Raw genomic sequence first — 23,576 nt, 5'->3', positions numbered from 1 at the left:
AATGATATTGTTCACAGAACTGAAAAAAAATAATTCTAAAATGCAACCACAAAAACCCTTTTCTTTAAGAAAAGGAGCCAAGATAGAGGCATCACACTACTTGTCTTCAAAAGGTAATTTGGTTACAAAGCTGTAGTAACCAAATCAACATAGTATTGGCATAAAAACTGACATACAGATCAAGGGAACAGAACAAAGAACCCATAAATAAACCCATATATTTACTGATTTTTAATAAAGGTGCCAAAAATACACAATGGGAAAAGGCAATCTCTTCAATGAATGGTGTGGGTAAATTGGATATCTATATACAGAAAATGAAATTAGACCCTCATCTCATATTTCATACAAAAATAAACTCAAAATGGGTCACAGAGTTACAGGTAAGACCCCCAAAATATGAAATCACTAGAAGAAAAGTTCCATGATATCAGTCGGGTGATGGTATCTTTGACTATCTCCTCAAAAATGCAGGGAAACAGAAGCAAAACTAGATCAATGGGGTTAAATCAAACTAAAAAGCTTTGGTAAAGCAAAGAAAACAATCAATAGAGTGAAGAGTCAACCTAGCGAATGGTAGGAGATATTTTCAAACTGTACATCTGATAAGAGGTTAATATATAAGGAAATATGATGTGTAAGGAACTCAAAATTTAATTCAATAGCAAAAATCTACCTGGTTTAAAAAATGAGCAAAAGACCTGGGTAGACATTTCGCCAAAGAAGACATACAAATCGGTTTAGCAGTATATATCAAAATTCTCATCATCACTAATCATCTAGGAATGCATACCAAAACCATAAGATACCATCTCACTCCTGTCAGAATGACTGTAATAAAAAAATGCAGAAGGTAACAAGTATTGGCAAGGATGTGGAAGAAGCCCTTTCTTCCTAATATGTTGAAGAGATATATGCACTCCCATGTTTATTGTGCTACTATTCACAGTATCCATGATAGGGAATCAACCTAAAGATCCATTAAAGGATGGATACATAAAAGAAATATGATATATATGCCCAATGGAGGACTATTCAGCCACAAAGAAGGGCAAACTCCTGTTGTTTATGGCATTATGGATAAACATGGAGGATATTCTGTTAAGTGAAAAAGCTAGGTTTAGAAAGACAAATATTCTTGCCTGTCTCAAGAAGTTGAGAGTAGAATAGTTACAGAATCTGATGGAGAGGGAGTTGGGAAAATGTTAGTCCACAACTACATATACATATTTAATTAAGTAGAAGGGATAAGTTCAAGAGATCTGTTGTACATCAAGTTAATTGTAGTTAATGGTAATCTTTGATATTCTTGAAAATGTTACGAGTGAATATTAAGTGTTCTTATAGCAAAATTAATAACTAATAACTATGTGAGGTAATGCATTTATTAGTTGGCTAGATTTAACTATTCCCCAATGTATACATACTTTAAAACATCATATTTTACACAATAAATGCATAAAAGTTTATTTAATTGAAAAATAAATGAATTTGTAAGAAAATCATAGTCAAATGCTACTAACAACCCAGATATCCTTCAATGCATGAGTGGTTAAACAAACTGATTCATCTATGCTATAGAATAATGGTTAGCAATAATATAGTAAAAACTATTGGTTTTACTAAAAACTATTGGTTTTACTTTATTATGATGAGTGTGGAAAAAGGCAATCCCAAAAGGTTACACATTGCTTGATTCCATTAATATCCCAATCTTGGGCACTTAAATTTTACAAATGGAGAACATATTAGTGATTGGCAGGTTTGAAGGAGTGTTAAGGGCAGTAGAGAAATGGGTATTACTATGAAAAAGCAGCCTGAGAAATCCTTGTGGTGAGAAGGCAGTTCAGATTCTTGAATATGTCAATGGCAATATCCTGGCAATAATTTTGTGCTATAGTTTTTCAAGATATTACCACTGGGGGGAACTGAGTAAATGTAAATGGTATCTTTTTGTATTATTCTTAAAATCAAATGTGAATACAGAGGTATCTTGAAATAAAAAGCTGAAATAAAACAGTAAAACAACCCCCAAAACCCAAAACAAATAAAAAAAAGTTAGCAGGACAATAAAAGTATAATATGTAGTTACATATGTAGTTAGTTCTTCTTCCCTGCCCTAAATGAAAGCAAGTATATGAGCCATCACATTCATGATTTTAATAAATTGAAGCTCATTTTAGATGAATTAAACCATTTTACTACATAAGAAATTGCTCAACAAATTCCTTTGAAATGTGAATAATTGCCTGAGACTGCATATTGATATTTTCAAAATTTCATAATTGTATACTTTTTGTCATATTCTTATACCATATATACCAGTATTTATTTTATATTGGTTCAATAGTTTCTTTGGCTTTCTTTTTTCACTTTTTTGTTTGTTTGTTTGTTTTGGCTTTTGGGGTTTTTTTTTTTTTGGTACTGGGGATTGAACCCAGGGGAGCTTTACCACTGAGCCATATCCCTGTCCTTTTTATTTTTTATTTTTTGAGACAGAGTCTCACTAAATTGCTTAGGACTTCATCAAGTTGCTAAGACTGGCCTCAAACTTACAATCTTCCTGCCTCAACGTCCCTAGTTGCTGGGATACAGTTATACACCACCATGTGCCTGGCTCACTTTTAAATTTAAATTTAATCTCATTATTTTACTATAAGATATCATTGCTATAAAAGGAAATAATTCAGAAAAATTAAATATGTAGCCATGAAAATAAAATATTTGCCCACCATCGCCTACATACCATACCACTAATGGCAGATATATCATATATTAGGAAATACTGTCCTAAATGATTGTAAATTCAGATTTCATGAATTTTCTCTTCTTAATTTAAAATGCAATTTAAATGTTTGATAAACTTGAAACTGTTTCTGTTTACAACATTTTTTTCTCCAATGCATAATAGGCATTCAATAAATATTGAATGCTAAATTACTGAATGAAGCATATTTGTATATTCATTCCTAAAGTACTACCTATTGATAATAATTAAAAGTGAAATAATGCTCAAACTGTATAAGAAAATACATTATGACCAGCATATGTTTTTAACCCCAGTCCTTAACCCTGTTAAACTTTAAAGAGTATGTTTGTAGATCAAGGAAGGGTGTCATAATGTAAATAAAGTGAGGTGGACTTAAAACAATATAGGAAAGGACCTGGTGATTGGAAAAGGAATAATGAGAGAGAAAAGAAGTAGAGAAGTAACACTTTACATATATATGAACTGAGATGATTTTTAACTCTGTTAAAGAAGAAAGAAGGGTCTAAATCGAAGGCTAAATATAGAAAAGAAAGTTGCTTCAGTGGAGAAAACTCTGTTCTATTAATAGTTATTTCCAAGTGGCCAAGAGGGAACTAATTTTTTTTTTCCAAAATGACTATCAACGTTACCCTCATGGCCTTCTTCTAGTGAAACTCAATTCTAAAGCTTAAATCAACCTGTTTTCTTTTGTCCATGCACTTAAGAAATGACATAATCAATTTTCTGCATCATTTGGGTTAGAAGAAAAGACTATATAAAGCTGAAATAAGCATAGCACTCTGAACCTATTTATAATCAAAAGTTCATCAGTTAGCAAGGACCCTGAAGTACAAATAAGCTATTTCATAAAAAAATGATGAGGTCTCAGTACATGGAGGAAATCCCCAGTAACTGTGTGTCAGGAAGTCAATGGTTAGCTGATTTGGCCACTAACAATTATTTTGTCAGTAGGAAACACTGGCAGTAGTAACTGACTCTTGGGAAAGGAATCTAAACACATTCATAGTGTATAAATAATACTAAAATGTTATAGTGATATAATAGGTTTTTTGGCCTATTATGCAATATTATAATCTAAGAGACTGTTTTATATGCCGTTTTATTGGAGGAACTACTAAGAAGTGAGTATTGGCTTATTTTGCTTATTTCCCTGTATATTCATTAACTTATCTCTTTCAAAATAGAGTGTCAGAAAAGAAGAAATATTAAAAGAAAAGCAAAAGAAATATGTGCTTCAATGAATATGGTGTTAGAAGAAATGCAAAGGAGTAGATTCTGCCAAATAGAAGGGACTATCTGAGGGAAAAGGACTCTAAAGGACTCTACAGCTGGCCTTACCTTTTATATGGGGCACATCATCTTGCCTGGTTACTGCAGTGGGGAAAGTGGTGCAGGAAGGAGCATATAAGAAAGGCCATAAAAAGAAAAGAAAGAAAGGCCATTCTGTCTTGGCAGATGAAACCTTCTGTCATAGCATGGAACTGTCAAATGGGAGTGGTACATGTGGATATTTTTGGCATCCACAGTCATTCAGAGTCTCAAGTCAAGCCAGTGAACTCAAAATTACATAATTTTCTTTAGCTTCATTTTTTTATATGTTCAATATGCTGTCTCCATGGCAAGATTTTCTTGAGCGTTAATTGGCATAATATGTGTAACACATAGTAAAAAGTGATGGAAATGATATGTATTCTTCAAAATACATTGATTTATGAGTGCTGTCGCAATATATATTGAAAGAACCTTCTGTATTAAGTTGGGATAGATTATTCTGATAGTAATAAAAGACCCTAAAAACTCAGTGACTTAAAGCAACGGAAGTTGATTTTTTTTTGCTCATACTATAGTCAGTTCCAGGTAGCTATGGAATGTGACCCATGTAATCCTCCCTCAGGTTGGTATTTATACCTTCTGCAAATCACTAATCATTCCATCTGATGAGGAAGGATTCATGTGAATCATATACACAATTTTAAAGTCTCTGCCTAGAAGTCACACATATCCTCCCCTAATTGGCTTAAGGAAGTCACATGTCCATACCTAACCTGAAAAAACTGCAAACTGCAATTCTGGAATATGCCCAGAATATTGGAAATATTTGGTGAGAAGCTCTGATAACCATCACAAATGGTTTTCAATTTTTATAGTTGATGACTTTTGCAAATCAGAGTAACCTTCTAGATGTTTCGCCTATTACTAATGCCACTACATTGTTTCTGCACAGCTTTTAACAACCAAGAAACCTTATTGATTTTTATATTGTCTATTTCAAGGATTTACTTGCATTAAAAATTATAGTAGCCTTGTAGCAGAATATTCTAGTTTCTCTAATAGAAAAAAAAACAATTGCATGAAATCCCACTTTTGTTTTCTTTTGTCAAACAGATATTGATGAATGCTCTGATGGCTTTGTTCAGTGTGACAGTCGTGCTAACTGCATTAACCTGCCTGGATGGTACCACTGTGAGTGCAGAGATGGCTATCATGACAATGGAATGTTTTCACCCAGTGGGGAATCGTGTGAAGGTCAGTACAAGTATCCTTGTTTCCAAGAAGTTTTCAATCTAGTTAGAGTCGAAATTCAATCAGATTATATTCAATTATTTATAATTAATTTTGAATTATTTTCAGTGAGTGGAAAAACAACTCTGCTCTTTCATGTCCTTTATTAAGGGGCATCATATTTAGAAACCAGGCAAAACAAGCAGAGCAAAACAAGCAGAGTCCAGTGAATAATTACCAGGGAAACAGCTAGTACCATAATAAGAGTTTACCTTCAGAATTCTTGGCAGAGGAATGGGAAACAAAACAAAACTCACTGTTTTCTCCATTTGTATCTACACCTTCATAGAGCAGCAGCCTGAGAGAATAATGGGTTTAAGATGACACAGTCAATGAAAGCCTTTGAGAATCTAATTTAAAGGTACTTAGTACCTAAATGTTAAGAAGTCTTTAATCCTTGAGCCTGAAAGGGTTTTCACACAAAGGAAGTAAAACAGACTGGGATGATGGATGCCAAGGCTTCCAATATGCTTTGCCAATTGCAGCAGAAGGAGCTCTAGACCCTGAACAGAGGGTTCATCGGGATTTTCACAAAGAATGGGAATGTTGTTGCCATACCTGAAGCTAAAACCTGACATTTTCAAATCATCACTTAGCTGTGGCCTGAGGGCTTTACCTTGCACTTGTGAATGTCCCAGGGTGAGTATTTCCAGCTCTGTAGACAATATCAAGAACCACAGATTGCAGTTCAGAAACAGATCAGTCATTTTTGGTCTTCCCTAATAAGTGCTTTGCATATACTCTATAGAGTTGTATTAAGATTGACTTTTTAAAAGTCATGCATAGAAAGAATGAATATAACTTAGTATAAATAATGTAAATCATACAGAAGTATATAGATTAAAGCTGAAAATGCATCCTTATTTTATCTCAGTGCCCCCACCCATCCTTTTCACTTATCCTCTAGGGATAACCTGGGTTTAATTTTCTTTTCTGTGCATCTGGATGTGAAAATATATATATATATATCTTTTGACTTCTATGCTTTAAATTTGTAGTAACACTCACTATCTTTTAAATATATGACCACAATCTGAAGTGGGCTGTATTAGTTATCTATTAATGCATAACAAATTACCCTAAAAGCTCAGAAGCTGAAAACAAAAAAATAGTACCTTATCTTTTCTGTAGTGAGAGAAGTTTGTACAGTTTAGCTAGGTGTCTCTGGTAAAAGGTCTCTTATGAGATTGCAGTCAAGGTCAGGACTGGTCTTATTTTGAGGCTTATCTGAAGGGGCAATGGGGAGATCTATTTCCAAAATCACTCATGTGACTATGGGTAGGCCTTGGTACTTTAACATATGAGTGTCTCTGAAGGGCTGCCTTAAGACATGGGAGCTAGTCTTAGTTCCTATAGTAAGTAATGCAAGAGAGAGCAAATGACCAAGATAGAAGGTACAGTCTTTTTTTAACCAATATTATACTTGAGGCCACTTCTTTCATATTTGATTTGTTAGAAGCAAATCAGTACATCCAGCACACATTCAAGGGAAGGGATTTCCCTTGAATGCATGAATTCTAAGTGATAAGGATCATGGGGGGCTGTCTTAGAAGCTGTCTACCATAAGGGCTGACAGCAGTGTCCAGCATTCCTACTTCATTTCCTAGTTACTTTTCCCTCTAACTATGATCCAACCACTTCATACCTTCTTCCATTTCCTCAGACTTTGGACACTGCTTCCTTTCTCTTCATTCTCTATCACTGCCCTTTTTAACAGGGAAATCAAAAGTAGTCAAAGGGAACTTACTTCTCTTTTCCATGATCCGTATTAGTTTGCTCTCCTTTGTCTGCAAATGCTGCTGCCCCTCCCTCCTGTTTTATTGGATGAAGTAGGATTCTCCTGTCAGAAATCAAACCCATCATTGTACCTTGCATCTCATCCTTCCTCACCTACTTGGGCATTCTGCCTTTCATATATTTATTTCCTCCTCCATTTTAATTATATCATCCTTTCCCATGGCATTATATTCTCATTAGCATACAAACAAAGCAAAAAAAGAGTAACTTCCCTGGAATCACCTAAATCTCCAAACATAACCCCCATTTTGTGCTCTCTTTAGAATAGAACTCTTTGAAACGGAGTTTTCAAGCTTGTTATCTCTTTCTTCTTGTCCAGTGAGACTTTAGTTCCACTGCTATAGTTATTGCTTTCCTTTCAAGATTACAAACAATTTCTTACCAAATTCACTGGTCAGATACTGTCTCTTTCCTTAATTGAAGGGGCAATGGGGAAATCTATTCCCCAAATCAATCATGTGCCTATGGTATTGACCCAATTGATCATTCCTTTCTCTCAAAACATAACTTTCTTCCATTGGGTTGGGGAACAACACTCTCTTCTAGCTTTTTCTCACCCCACAGGAATCTTCTTTTATTCTGCAAAGGACAACATTTTCAAGTGCCCCAGGGCTCGGGACTTGTCCATTTTCTCTACACATTATCAATCTCTGCATCATTCAGTCATAGCTTAAGAGGTAATCAACATATGCTTATTCAAATCTCTTCCCTAGCTGCTGATTTGTATATCTAGTGGTCTATGAGGTATCTCAACTTGAATTTCTAATGGGCAACTCAGACTAATAGAACTAAAATATAACTCTTGATTCACTGTGTAAATTTTACAGGTCCATAAATATAGTTGCTCAGATCGCTCAGATCAATATCTGAGCAATATTATTTTCCTCATATCTCACATCTAATAAGTAAACTAACTTCACTATTTCATCTTTCACAATGTATTCCCAATCTGACCACTGCTTATCACCTCTACCCTTACAACCTTCATGAAAGGCACCATTCTCTTTTGTCTGGACCACTATTCCTACTAGTATCCCTACTTCCACTTCAGTGTTCTTAAAAAGTTTTTTCAAAATGATCCTTCTAAAATTGAAGTCAGAGCATGTTACTCCTTTCTTCACCTTCCTGGAAACTTTCCATCTCTTAGAGGAAACCCCAAACCTTGACCATGATTTTAAGAGCCTACATGATATATATACTTGACCTTCTGACCATTTCTTCAACATACCAAACAAATTCCTTTTCATGGGCTGTTCTTTTTGTATGGAGTATCCTTTCCCCCAATTTTGCATTATACTTCTTTCATTTAATTTACATCTTCTCTCAAATAAGCTTCTCTTAGACTTTCAGTTTGAAATGGCCTCTGACTTCGGACACTATTCTGTTACCCTCCTTCACCTTTCTTTGTGAAGGTGATGATAAATGATAAATTCTTCTACAATTATAGTATATATTTGTTTGCTTGTGTATTATCCACTTTAGATTGTGAGCTTCAGGGGTCATTGATCTTTTTTGCTTGTCAGTTACCATATTTCCAATTCTTAGAACAGTGCCTAGCACATGGTAGATGATAAGTTTATTTATGTAATGATAACAGTGGAGGTGGAAGTTAGATAATCTTTTAATTGGGAGTATGTTAGGCATATAACCTATGTCAGAATTATATATGAGTATGAAATATACTGGATGTACCTATACTATATTTAAAGTGGATAAATAGTAATATTCGGGATAAAACATAATTAGTGTACTCCAAGTATTCAGTCCATAAAGTAACAAAGACAAACTAAACATTAAAACACATGATAAATGTAAGACAGTAAAGGATTCTGTAAAATACCTATACAGAAATGTCTTTTCAAGGAAATTCCACAAACGGAAATTTTTATTTTTTTAAAACTACTATTCTGGAAGATGATTCTTTATTATATACCAATAGAGTTTATTAAAATTATCAGAAATCTACTACTTTGTCAGAAGACAACATGCTATGAAAGAGTCTTTTCAAAGAAACTACCTACATTATATTAAAATAAAAGACTAAAAGACGTTTACTATAATTTTAATGATTTGTATATTTGTAATATTAAGCTTTAAGAATATGATTATATCTAGGAAGGTGCCATTTTTCTGTTCCTTTAAAAAAAAGCATTTCAAAGTGGACAAAGCCACAGCAGTGGACTTATAATTACTCTGATGCATAGCATTTGTACTTGAAGATATGAGTAAATAGCTGTACTGTTTCAGTACATTTTTGGCTACAGTTGTGTGCTTTGCCACATACATGTTTATAAGCTGCATACATACAAATTGTATGCAGTTTTGCTCATCCACTTATCTTAGAGATTTAGGTGCTTAATCCTCAAGATGCCAGGATGCTGTTTTTCTAATCTATATCATCATTTATACTTTGCATGAAATTTTTTGCTTGTCAGTTACCATAACTCCAGCTTCACTATGGGACACAACTCTGTATTTTTTCCCCTACAAATATGTTTTATTTTATTTTCACATCCACATTTTCCTTTCTTTCTTTAACTTCTGGATGATCTTTGATAAAGTTCTTCAAATTTGTGATGCCAAAAAATGTTTACAGGATACTTTCTCTTTTAAATATTTTGAGACAAATAATGCAATTTTTTTAACCCAACCAAGAAAAAGGAACACAAATGAAATGAGTCCAATTTAACGAAACAAGCAGTTACTGAATATATGTGTACAGACACATTGAGGTACTTTTCCAGTCATCTGCTATATACAAATATTAAATAGAAACGGTCACTGTTTTGGGCTTGTAGAAAAGATAAAATAAGTACAATAATAACTGTCATGCAAGATAGAATATTTTGAGTTTCTTAATAAATGAGAAACTTATTTGATTTTGAATAAAAAAGTATTGGAAACAGAGCAATTGTTTCCTCTTTGGCATCAAGGAAGCTTTCTCAGGGTACCTAGCATTGGTTTTAGGAGTTTATTGAGCATGATGATATTATTGGCAATTTGAGTTGCAGAAAAAGGAGACAAGCAGAAGACTTAAGTCTAAGTGCCTTATATGAAGTTTGAGCTTGACTCTGAAGAACTATTTTTGAGAGAAGAATGATGAAAACATATCTGACCAAAATTATATTTTGATCTGGTCCTATTTTTTTGAGCTCCAGACCTATATAGCCAACTACTTATTGGACAATTCCACTTGGAGGCCTAAAGGAAAATGCATTTCAATGTGTTCAAGGTGTCCTAAACTGGGAACATGACTGCTTGCCCTGCCCCCCCACCCTCCCCAGCAAGGTCTCCCTCTTCTATGTATATGATCAATCAAAATTTCCAAGGTGGAAATCTACATATCATCCTGATCCTTCTGTCATTTTAATATTCCAATTCAACAAATCACTTAATGACACTGATTCTTTCTGCATAGTCTCTTTCTATGCATTGCCACAGTTGACACTCAGTACAGCAGTTTGTTTAACAATACAAACTTGGCTCCTATCTTACTGACTGTGCTATTGGGAAAGTTATGCAATATTTCTATGACTCATTTTCCTAATTTACAGAATTAGGAATCCTTTGTACCTTCAAGTGTTGTTGTGACAATTAAATGAGTCATTATATGAAAAATACCCAGAATCCAGTAGGCAGCAACCACTATGTGAATCTGCTTTTGTTGTATGATCATCTCTTGCCTGGACTACTGAAACAGCCTACTCACTGATCTTCTAGCTTCAAATTCTAATCCTTTTCCAAAAAGAAGTCTAAGGACTCTTTCTAAAATGAAAATCTGTTTTTTCATTTCTCTAAATTAACATTTTACTGCCTTTATAATAAAGTTAAAATTTCTTAATATGACCTTTATCAGGGCCTGAGTGCCACTTCACCTATATGGCTGCCTGCTGCCTACTCTGCTCTCTCAGTGGACATTTATTTCACCAGTATTTCTGTTTCTCAAACTCATCTTGATAGCTCAAAACTTTAGGCCTTCAAACAGACTCAAAACACACTAAATCACTCTTTATCTTCTCTTTTCAATGGATAAATCTTATTTATAGTATAATTGCCAAACCTAGGGAATATATAGATAGAAGAAAGATCCAGAAGATGCCATCAATGTATTAAGAAACAAATAAGAAGAAATTATCAAGGAGAAGAAGTAAGCTGTGCCAAATGCTGCTGCTAAATCAAGCTAGAGAAAAACTGAGACTTAACCAATGGATTTAGCAACATTATTTCTTCAGTAGTCACTCACTAAATAAATTATCAATATTTATAAAATTGTAATTTTCACATATCATTATAGGTTTTCAAAAGTAAAAGCCATTTAGATGTGAAAACTCCAATATTAAATATCACTTATCAATTTAGGAAATTTTCTGCCTTGTGAAACCCAGTTTAGATAACAAGTGTAAAAAAAAATGAGTGTAAACTAATACAAATCCTGTTGGAGAGCAGGAGGTCAGAAAATAGCTCATTATGGTACTTCTGCCTATACATTTTTCCAGATATGAAAACACAGGCCAACCCTTCTGAGCAACATTTTACTCTATTTTTTATCATAAATGTGCTTAAGAACACACATTCTTTGTGTGCCTGGACATCTCTTCTTTGTCTTTTGCAGAAAACTCAAGGTCTCTTAGTGCCTTTTCAGAGGGAAAAAACACTGCATTACTTTGTCTCACAGCTTGTATTTTAAACATCAAGAAAATGAAATGATTGCAAAAATTCAGCCATTACCATTAGTGGGATAACATTTTTATAGTGGGTATTTAAAAGGTTATGCATTAACATGTATCTGTAGAGCTTGTGGTCAAAGAGGTCAAATTATTATGGTTAATATTTTTTTCTGCTTACTATAACTTCTAACTCTATGAGTATCAAATGGAGACAAAGATCAAGTCATCAAATATACCACATCATTCTGAGTAGACCAAATACAGAGCTAATTTATAAAATTTCATTTTCATTACAAAGAGATATTTCTTTGGATCTGAAAAATATATATATTATAATTAATTTTTTAAAAGTATGTCTACATGCTGGCTAACAGTTCTCTTTTTGTTTGTTGTCTATAGTCATAAACAGCACTATTCTCACTGTATTAATAGCAACAGTTCCATCCTTTGTTCTAATTTGTTGGTCTTGTTGAAATGGGAACTAATATAAATCAAGGTAAATACAGAGAAAATATATCCCATGGCTTATTTTCAGGAACAAATTTATAACAGAACTCTAATATTTAAGAATTTAAATGTGGTCAAGATATAATTTTGATTAATTATTCAATTAATGTTGAAATCAAATCATTTAAGAAAAATATTTACTAAATTCCATCTTTAAAATCTCCATGGAAAATCAGTGTTTGGTTCCCCTAGTTAAATCTGTACATTTCATCTTCTAACCTGCTTTCCCTACCATGATTTAATTCTTTCTCTCTTGACCTTTACTTAGAGGAAACTGATGAAATGGGAAATCACTGCTTACTGCCACTCATAAAATCTCTCTGAAATATATTTTGGCTTGTGACCTTTAAATTGTGGGGTAAATAATATGAATCACATCTCCTCTTATAGTCCTGATCTGTGGGTCGAGACATGTTTGCTTTTCATCTGTATGAAAATGCTCTAGCCTGTGATTGCCATGAAGCAGGTGAGGTTAGGTGAAGAATGGGCAGTTGAGTTAGTCAGGGGATAAAGTGGTAATATGAGATGGAAAGTTAAGACAGAGTGGATTCTTTTGAAGGAGATTGTAATCGCTGATGGTCGTTTGCCTTTCATGGGTGAGTAGAGGATCTAAAGACAGTGTCAGAATACCTGGTCTATAAAGAAAGAACACTTGGGCAAAACACTGGAAGGAGCTTACATTAGGGTGGTATAGCTGTGAAAATAGAATTTGAAATTGAATAAAATGCCTCAGGGGTCCTATGACATTTCTCTACAACTAAGAAGGGATGTCTATGAGTACCAGCTTAACATTGGGGATGATATCCCTTTTAGAATTTCTGCTACCATGCTGTTTTGTATGATACATTGAGTTATATTCTTACTTTCAAAAATATTAATGTTTCATAAAGCCTAATGGTGTTTACAGAGATAAAAATTTGAAATTTTAGCCAATATTATCTGGTTTTTAAAATCAAATGTTGATAATATTTTCCTGGGAAATCCCCAGGTCATTCACAATGCTTTAGACAGCATTTAATAGGAGATGCATACCAGTAAAGTGAAAATTAATTTACAGTTAAATGCTTTATGTCAGGAGGCAACTTGCCTGATTGAAATGATTTGAAACAGCATATTCTAAGCATACTGCATGCTGCTTCTTCTTGGCTATAGATATAGATGAATGTGGGACTGGAAGGCACAGCTGTGCCAATGATACCATTTGCTTCAACTTGGATGGTGGATATGATTGCCGGTGTCCTCATGGAAAGAATTGCACTGGGGACTGCATCCATGATGGAAAAGTCAAACACAATGGTCAAATTTGGGTGTTGGAAAATGACCGGTGCTCTGTATGTTCATGTCAGGTTAGTATAAATAAATCTGCATTTATTTTAATTGTACAGTTCAATGAGTCTTAATAAATGAATACATCCATTTAACCACCATCACAATTAATATTATTGAACATTTCAAGTAACCCAGATGTTGCCTGTATCCCTTCCTGGTTAATCCTGTACACACAAAGGCAAACTCACCTTCTATTTCTTATAGATAAAATTAATACTTTCTAGAGCCTCCTATAAATGGAACCACAAGGTACATTCACTTTCTGTCTGACTTCTTTATTTCAACATTGCGTTCTTTGAGATTGGTTCAGTTGTTACATATATCTCTTCCATTATATTGCTGAACAAAAGTCCATTGTGTCATACTACTGCAATGTGTTTATCTTCACATAATTATAAGATTTTATTACTAACTATGTTCATTTTTCCATAGTCAAAATATCATGTTTGAGTGAATACATAAATGAAACCAGAATAGACAAGCTATGACCCAAGGGTGAAAAATATCGATTTGGACTATATTTCAATTTTAGAAAGGTATTTTGTTATATGTACCAGTTTATAATAGAGACTTAAATTATAGTTAAATGAATAATACTATGTACTAGAGACTCGGTAAGCATGAAGGAAATTGATAATAGTGTGTACAAAACCATAAGGTTTAAAATATTGCAGATATTTAGCAATATGTGAAACCTAGTTATCAAATACTTGTCTTCTCACAAAACAAAATTTAGATAGTATTCAAATTACTATACTAATACACAAATATGTGAATATTTATACATCTGTACACTCATTTATATGTATATAAGGACCATACAGGGGTTATCATTCCAATTACTTCTGGAAAATTTCTTTCTGGTCAAGTCATTTGAGGAGGAGTATGTAGAAAGGAAATTGGAAGTCCTCCAGCTTGGGTAATTTCTACATATTAGCTACAAGATGGAATTTTAAAGAAACTATATTGTGTTTAGTAAACTGTGTGAATTATTTCATCCTCCATGTGATGTTAGTACACTGAGAAATGGAGGGTTTGGTATGCTTATTTTTCCCTTCCCATACAGAACGGTTTCGTTATGTGTCGACGGATGGTTTGTGATTGTGAGAATCCCACAGTTGATCTTTTTTGCTGCCCTGAATGTGATCCAAGGCTTAGCAGTCAGTGCCTCCATCAAAATGGGGAAACCTTATACAACAGTGGTGATACCTGGGTCCAGAATTGCCAACAGTGCCGCTGCCTGGTAAGTTTAGGTACATGAAATGGAGAGAAAACTTAGGCCTGGAAGCTAAGCAGAAAAGCAGCCCTGTCCTTCCTGTCTACCATTAGCCAGTACCTGGCCATAGTATTGGCAGTTTCAAAAAATGAGCTTGGTCAGGATGATAAAATGGTGGACCAGAGAAGAACATTCTTTGTTAGAAGTGGCACATTACATTGTGCATTCTTTTTTCTGAGAGTGATGTCTCTTTCAGGTGTATTTCCAAGTCTCAAAGAAAGAAAAGAGTCCTGCTTCCCTCATCCCACCTAGTTTATGCTTACTTAAAGACAATTGTGGGTAGCACAATAGCAAATGTGAAAAAATAAAACATTCTTTTTCCACACAGAGATTTTGTTAATCCATTTCTTCATTTCTTACACTTAAAAAGGCAAAAACAAAAATCAACATTCTTTTCCTTATGAAGTTTGTTGCTGTCAGTGCTATTCTGTAGGCACCTTCTTTTGTACATACTATCAATATGAAATAAATACATAAAGAATTGAATTTTAAAATAAGGTTTGTGAAATTTTCCTGGAAACAATAAGTAAAGACTTGATAAAGAAAACACTGACTTTTTTCAGTTGAGCAAATGTTTTGTTTCTAATTATGTAAAAGAAAAGGAAAATTGCTCTACATGTCTTCGTAGTAGACAGTTTCACAGAAGAGGCTACTTCTAAACTTATAGCTAATTTCCTATTTGTGTGAGGATATTTTTGAGGCAATGATTGTTTTTGTTACTTCCTTTTTATTATCTCAACCCAAAAATCCATTGAAAGAGCAAGGTCAGTTTCTGTGCCTGAAGGCTGCTTTCATCTCGAATGCCAGGAGATTTGGAATCATGAAGAAAATAGGAAACAGGTGGGAATCATGTTTTTAAAAAGATACAATTTACACAATTTTCCCACATGGAATAAAAAAGACTGAAGAAGTCAGTTCCTAGGTTTTGGGGATTTTCATGTTGTTTGTTTTGGTTTGGGTTTTTTTTGTTGTTGTTTGTTTGTTTGTTTGTTTTGCAGGATTTGAGGAGTGGCTCAAAGTCCTTACACTGAGAAACACATAAATGAACATGAAAATTGTCAAATTCCTTTCATTTTTTTGTTCATTTTAGTAAATAGACAAAGCTTTCTCTATGAGAAAGGAATACATGAGAAGTTAGAAGAAAAAAGATCAAAAGAATAAAAATGTCATCTCATGATCAGAAAGTTAAATGGAAGCATTCTTCCACATTAAACAGTTTTTCTTTGTCAGGGAAAAGAAAGGGGCATGCAATTTTTATTTTTTTAAGAGAAATGGTTGTTGATTTTGCTTTATTATTATTATTTTTTAATCCTTGAAAAGTGCTTATAAACCTAGCTTCAGGATAGATCTCATCACTCTGAGAGGGCTTTTGTAGATTCCTTGTAAGATTCACTGGCTTTAAAGGTCTAAATGTAAAATTCAATCAAATAAATTGAGTATTCAGTAAACATTGTGTTCCCCTCCTTCTTCTCTGCCTCCTTCCATTTTCTCCCTTCCTCTCCATCTGGTCCTTACTCATCTGTTTTTCTTTTAGCAAGGGGAAGTTGACTGTTGGCCCCTGCCTTGCCCAGATGTGGAGTGTGAATTCAGTGTCCTTCCAGAGAATGAATGCTGCCCACGCTGTGTCACCGACCCTTGCCAGGCAGACACCATCCGCAATGATATCACCAAAACTTGCCTGGACGAGATGAATGTGGTTCGCTTCACTGGGTCCTCTTGGATCAAACATGGCACTGAGTGTACTCTCTGCCAGTGCAAGGTAAATCCCATTAAATTCAGGTACTGAAAGTACTTTGCCAGCAGCACCCAGGGCTCAGAGGTACTAGTGTGCTTAACCTGAACAATGGGAAGTATTTTTTTCCCTATTTGTTGTTCAAACAGAGGTGGGAGGAGTGCCACTCAGGTTTATTAGAACCAAGGCTGACTTTCTCACGCATCCTCCAATGTATATTCAGGGAGAAGGAGAGTGAATGGACTGAAGCCAGAATGATCAGTAGAAACACCCTACTTACACTGTCCTAATGTATCAAACTGTACACATCTTTAAAACAACGACAAAGCAAACTAAATGTTTCTTCTGTCATGTTAGAAAACAATATTATATTGATTTGTATATAGTTCTTTTACAAGGTCTGTAAAATATATTGGCAAAGTAGATACATTGCATTTTCTAAAGTAGAAATCAATATGGCAAAAATGGGCATGTTTCTTGGTTTGTTATGGTCAATTACATTGAATTGAAGAGTTTAAGATCTGTGTTTACCATATTCCTTCCGTTGGTGAGAAATCAGTATATAGATTTTTCTCTTCTCATAGGAAAATAGAGCATTATACCTTTTACTTGAGTGAAAGCAAAAAGTGGATAATAGGCAAAGTAGAAGGAGTTCATGTATGGTGACCAAGTTGAAAGCATTCTGATTGTTATTCCTATAAAACTGAATGGCTTTGTACTTCATATTTATAATTTTGGGAACAACACTGAAACTAAATAATATAAAGGCTTAACAACAACAAAAAGCAAAAACACCAGATTTTTGCAACATTGCATGTCTATATCTGCTCTGGTTTGTGAGAATTTTCATCTTGTGAAGTTTTCAATACAGCAACTTAATTCAAATTTACTTGATATAAATTCTTATTAAGGTAGCTTGATGTAATGGAACCAAGAAATATAAAATTATTTAGGACTGAAGATATTTTTTTCCTCTTTCATACCCAAATCTCTTGCTCTTTTAATCATATAATTTATCAGTCAAGCTTTTTGATTGATCATTTACTGCTGTTTTCTGAAAGCACACCAGCAAACTTGAAGTTATCCAGTACAATAATTTACTAATAATGTATCTGCAGTGTTTCTTTTTAAATATATGTTTAGCATGAGTACACTTAATAGTACATATCTCAAAACTTCAGTGCTAGTGTCCAAACAGGGAATTCTTTCTGACATTTAATTACTGAATAGAATTGGGTCCTTCCTCACCCTTATCTAACTGTACAGAGTAGTGACAACAAAAATATATGCCACATGATAGAAGGAGATGTATATATAGTTCAGATGGGTATTTTTAGTAAGTAAGATGCATTCAAGTAACAGGCAGTAAACATTAGTATGTTTTCTTAGGTAAAGAGCATGAATAAGCCTGCCATTCACTACTTTATAAACAACTGCTAGAAACTTTTGACTGTTAGTAGGAATGTGTTCCAGAAAACGTATTTTGATAGTAAAATTATTTCTTCTTGTCACATGGTGCTGATCTTAGATGTAATATTTGAGGTCATTTGCCTTCTTATTAAATGAGTTATAACAGAAAGTTCAATTTTACCAAATTTAGCCCAAATATTCATTTTGTTACATTTATTTTGTGTTATTTTAAAAATGAAGTGTATGCAAAACAAGTGTTAGGTATGGCTTTGGAGGTAAGCATTCTTCACAATTCAGTGTTTCCAGAGCACATTACCTCCCCATTCCACCCTACTTTGAGTTATTCATTTTTAGTCAGTAAATAAATGTCAAAGCTGAAAACATTCTAATTGGATTATTATTGCTGTAAAATTTAATTTAGTGGCTTTAGTATTTCATTGTTTTAATTTTGGAATCAACTCTAAAACTAAATAAATAATCTCAAAGCCTAACAACAGTGTGGGCATTATGCTGGTACCTGAGATGTAATGATCAGCATTCCTAGAAATAATTGTCTAGAGTGATCCTATGCAGGTTATTTGAATTTAAATTAGTGAAAATTAAACAAATTTAAAATATAGTTTCTCAGTCACACTGGCCATGTTCAGTTGCTCAATAGCCACATGTGGCTACTAGCTATAATATTAGACAGTACGTTAGAGAACATTTCTGTCATCACAGGGGTCCTGTTTGACAAGAGTAGGTCTAGAGGTCAAGAACATGGTCTGAAAATCAGGATATCTGGAGTCAAAGCATAGTCAGCAATATTAATTATATGATTTCAGGAGACCTGCTTCAATTTCTCTGTGGTTTAGTTTGCTTACCTGAAAAATGTGAATATTAGTAGTACCGGGAAGTAATAGTATCTACTTGAGATGGTTGCTATAAGAATTAAGTGAAATATCCACACGGGAAATTTCATAGCCAACACATTGAGAGAAAGTATTCAATAAATGTGGGTTTCTATGTGAACTAAATGGATATTTATAAAGTTATGACACAGATAACGACAACATTACAACTGTGATAGAAGGTCTGTAGGAAAGATTTACTGTACTTAGAGGCTATACAGTTGCAAGGAATAAATATCTCTTAAAGTAAGGCAACATCAGGAGTTACCTGTGGAAAACAGGGTAAAATTTTTCCCTTTCACCTTTTTGAAGGTATCTTCAAATTTAATTTTCTGAGGTTAAAAAATGCATCTTTCACTCAAAAGTTGGACTCCTGAGTCAAAAATAATTAATAAGGTTACCTTTCCTAAATCTCATAGAGAAGCATCCTTTTAATTGGTCATAGAGTTTTGAGCTTCAGACAACAAAGAGGATTATCCAGGTGAGAAATAAGAAGAGGGAGATATTACAAGTCCTGTTCCTTTAATAAATCATCACTCAGCAGGAAACTTTTCAAATTGGAAACCAGGGGATGTCTTTGACTCCTAAGGAGACTGTGATATAATACTGAAACAAGTGAGTTATGGTAGAAAATGCAGTGTAATAAGAATAAAGTTCCTGACTTCCTAAATGTTACCTTTATGTATCAAAAACTGTAAAATTGAAGTTGTGAAAGTGGATCTCTGCACTAATATTAGAATAAATAACTAGACCTAAGAACCAAATTCATAAACAGGAAAAATTATAATAAAGTTTCAATATATGATCAGGACTGCTTTGAAAAGATTATTCCATAAATATTTGAATGACTAGATAACAACTTATGGGAAATAATTTGATATAATGTATTATATTAGACAAAATCCATGAATAAGGTGTTAAGCATTAAAAATAAATCAAAGCAAATAAAATAATTTTATATCAATCAAATTTCTAAAAGACAGATGCCTTTTCTAACTTCAATATGATAAAATATACCTCAAAGAAAGCTTAGAGCTTCCATAGCAATCAATATTTAGCAAAGAAAAAGAAACTAGAGACTGGAAAAATATTTTCATCAGATTTAATTAGTTTCTTTTTAGACTAAAAACAAAAAAAATAGTAAAAAACATTTATTTCCCTATAAATAAAGTAGCAAAGGATGAATAAACATTTCACTAAAAGAATAGCTATTAACATTAAGAGAGTGCCAATGATCTGGATTGTAGAGCATCTGTCCTATAAGTAGCAGAACATATTGATAAGGAATAAGAAAAACATTCCTGGAAGATTTTGGAAAATAAACAGTTTCTTCCAAAAAGCAGGTTTATGGGAGCAAGACTTTTCCTCAGAGTTCTAATGCTAGATTTACATACCCAGTGGCAGAAGTCATCACATATTCCCTAACTCAATTTCTGCTCAAAAGTCACACAGTTTGAAAAACTGATACTCTTAGGAACCCAGGACATTCATCACTTCATGGGGCTAGCAGATTAAGAAAGATCATAAAACTAGGTTTTGTTAGAAATTCTGTGCCTCTGAGCAAAATGGTAAAGCTTTAAAATGTTGCTTGTGGTTCTTGAGATGGCTGAGTCTCTTTCTCATGTGCAGTCAGAATAAGAATTCTGCTTAATAGTAATTTAGAAAGGATAAGGGTTCAGTTAAACTGATGATATTCTTTTTGGATAATAGACTGGCTTTTCCCCTCACTTGCTATGTTTCAACAAAAGCTCAGGTTTTAAAATATCATTTTAAAAGTTTTATGTTACAAAAGACACTTTTGATTTTATCATATTAAAGTATAATATATCTAACACCAATTATCTGAGAAAAATAAGAATAGAGGATGAATTTTTAGAGACAGACTAACCTGGCATTTAATTCCAGCTCTATCATTTATTAACTGTGTGGTTTTGGACATAATATTAAGCTTTCTGATCTTCAGTTTCTGAACTAAAAAGTGTGACTATTAATAATGATCCCACTGGGAATGCTGTGAGATTGAAATTAGATAATGTATTTAAAATGCCTGGCAAAGTGTCTGACACAGAGTACATACTCAGGAAGTATAAGAATATTATTATCATAGTGATCGTAATAACAGTATTTACATTATTACTAGTTAACTAGTTGAGAAGAAAGTGACAAATCAGAGAAGAATGTATAGTTTTTTTATTCTTTGTAGTTTTTTACATTATTTTGATACTTTATTATGAAAGCAAATTGTGCATATCTGATCCTTCTCTTTCTATTTCTCCCATTTCATTTGTAAACTGCTTTTTCACCAACCTAAAATTCTCACCTAGTTCTTTTTTCAGCTTCTTTTTTTAATAACTTTATTTTTATTTATTTATTTTTCTACATGGTGCTAAGAATTAAACTTAGTGTCTCACACATGCTGGGCAAGCACTCTACCACTGAGCCACAATCAGTCCTCAGTTTCTTAACTGTAATAAAACTCTTGTCACTTCATTGTTTCTCCTTCTACTGTTCTCTGTGCTCTTGGTCTACCTTCATATGGAGCTGTCTTCAGATCTTGGCTCAAATATCATCTCTACAAAGAAGTCTATCCTAGCCACCAATTTAAGTAGGCAGTCTTTTGTTCATCTCATAATACTGCCTAATTTATATCCTTTTGTCTTAGTTTGGAATACTATAACAGAGTATTTTAGACTGGGTGGCTTGAACAACATAAATTCATTTTGTTATTTATTTATTTATTGTATACATGATAGTAGAATCTATTTTGATATATTTATACACCTTTCATGGTTCTAGAGGCTCAGAAACTAATTTCTCATGGTCCAGGATCAAGGTATTGGCCAAATCTGGTTTCTGATAAGGGACATCTTTCTTAGTCAGAGATAGCCATCTTCTCATATCTTCATATAGAGGACAGAAGAGAGAGAAGAAGCCAACTTTCTCATATCCTTTTTCTTAATCTGTGCATTATAGGCATACATAATAACTGTGTTCATTATGCCATGTTTGTATATGCACATAGCTTTTTGATCAGTCTCATTGCCCTACACTTGTTTGCCTCCTCGCCTCCCTCCCACTTATCTGCTTGCTCTACTCTACCAATCTCTCTTCTATTACTTATTATTATTACTACTAGGAGTACTTTATTGTGTTATAATTATATATGTACATAATATACATATATTGTGTATATCCATTCATATGTACTCACTGTATATTCATACTTGGACATAGAATAATCTGGTAGATTTATTTCCCAGCATTTCCCCCATGCTTTTCCTCCTTTCTCCCTTTTTATCCCCTCTCTCTATTCTATTGGTCTCCCTTCTATTTTAGTGAGATCCCTTATCCTTATTTCCTTCCTTCCCCCCTCCCCCTCTCTGGCTCATATTCATTCTCTCTCTCTCTCTCTCTCTCTCTCTCTCTCTCTCTCGTTTGACTTTCTGAGTCTGACTTAATTTCAGTTAACATAATGTCCTCAAGTTCCATTTGTTTACCAGAAAAAGACATAATTTCATTTCTCTTTATGACTGAGTAAAACTCCATTATTTATATAGACCAAATTTTCTTTATCAATTCTTCTGTTGACAGGCATCTAGGCTGGGTCCCTAACTTGACTATTGTGAATTGTGTGCATCTCATTTCTTTTATAAGGATACTACTGCCATTCACAGTGTTCCACTCTTGTTCCCTAATTAACTCCCAAAGGCCTTGCCTCCTCTTATTATTACATTGAGGATTAGAATTTCAACATATGAATTTTGAGGGGACTCAAAACATTCAGACCATAACATTTTTCTAGCACATTTAAGTTTTAGGTTGTAAGTTTGCTTGATAGTTAATAGTTTTCTCTCCCAATACACTATATGCCCTGCCATATGAAGTTAATAACGAGGTATGCTTTATTTATCATTATAACTAGTACATATTATACTCAACATATATTTTGTGAATAAATAAATACAAGACAAAATGATACAAGTGGATACAATTGGGTAAGTAAAGTCAGTTTATCCCTTGCCACATATAATGAGACATAATTCCTTCTTTACTGATTGAGTTATGAAAAGTGATTATTCAATTCTCAGGAGTATACAATTGTGTTTTTAAGTACTAATCAATGAATGAAATTTACTAATGGCTTAAAAATTAATACTCCACAATTATTTCTACTTCTTTCTCTAGAATGGCCACATCTGTTGCTCAGTGGATCCACAGTGCCTTCAGGAGCTGTGAAGTTGACTGTCTTATGGGAAATTTCTGCTTAAGGAATGTTCCTTCATTAAAAAGACCAAAAAAATGTTTTAAAAAATTGAATGATTTGTGGGCAGCTAAATGCAGCTTTGTTAGTAGCTGAGTAAACTTTCAATTATGATGTTTGTGGAGCTTGAGAAAATCACAAAAGGAAAATTCTTGAAAAAAAACTAGACCACAATTCTGCCTCTTCTGTACCTGACATCACCTTGTAGAAAATGTGTGTGAAATGCACACCATAACGTCCATCCTGACCCCTGTACGGGAAGCCTGAGCCCATTGGATCTGTTAAAGTCTTGGGCTTCATTGGTGCAGAAAATTTTCTTCTAGATCAGAATCTTCATGAATCAGTTAGGTTCCTCACTGCAGAAAATAAAATGTA

The 23,576-nt window shown here is 33.7% G+C and overlaps 1 protein-coding gene across 2 annotated transcripts in view; it reads left to right on the top strand.

Moving 5' to 3' along the window:
• NELL2 (neural EGFL like 2) overlaps nt 1–23,349 on the top strand; it is a gene marked incomplete at its 5' end in the record, with an annotated part of 362,215 nt that extends 338,866 nt beyond the window's left edge. For both annotated transcript variants that reach the window (XM_081311609.1, XM_081311610.1), the window contains 5 exons: nt 5,156–5,296; nt 13,456–13,649; nt 14,699–14,875; nt 16,443–16,667; nt 23,126–23,349. In XM_081311609.1, coding sequence (XP_081167735.1) covers nt 5,156–5,296; nt 13,456–13,649; nt 14,699–14,875; nt 16,443–16,667; nt 23,126–23,176 — 788 coding nt within the window. In that variant the 3' untranslated portion in view covers nt 23,177–23,349. The remainder of the gene's footprint in view (nt 1–5,155; nt 5,297–13,455; nt 13,650–14,698; nt 14,876–16,442; nt 16,668–23,125) is intronic.
• Between the last annotated feature and the right edge of the window lie 227 nt (nt 23,350–23,576).

Source organism: Spermophilus citellus, assembly GCF_964194105.1.
Source record: "Spermophilus citellus genome assembly, chromosome: 10".
NCBI classification, from domain to species: Eukaryota; Metazoa; Chordata; class Mammalia; order Rodentia; family Sciuridae; genus Spermophilus; species Spermophilus citellus.
Note: the sequence above shows the minus strand (reverse complement) of the source record. Positions and strands in the feature narration are given on the sequence as shown.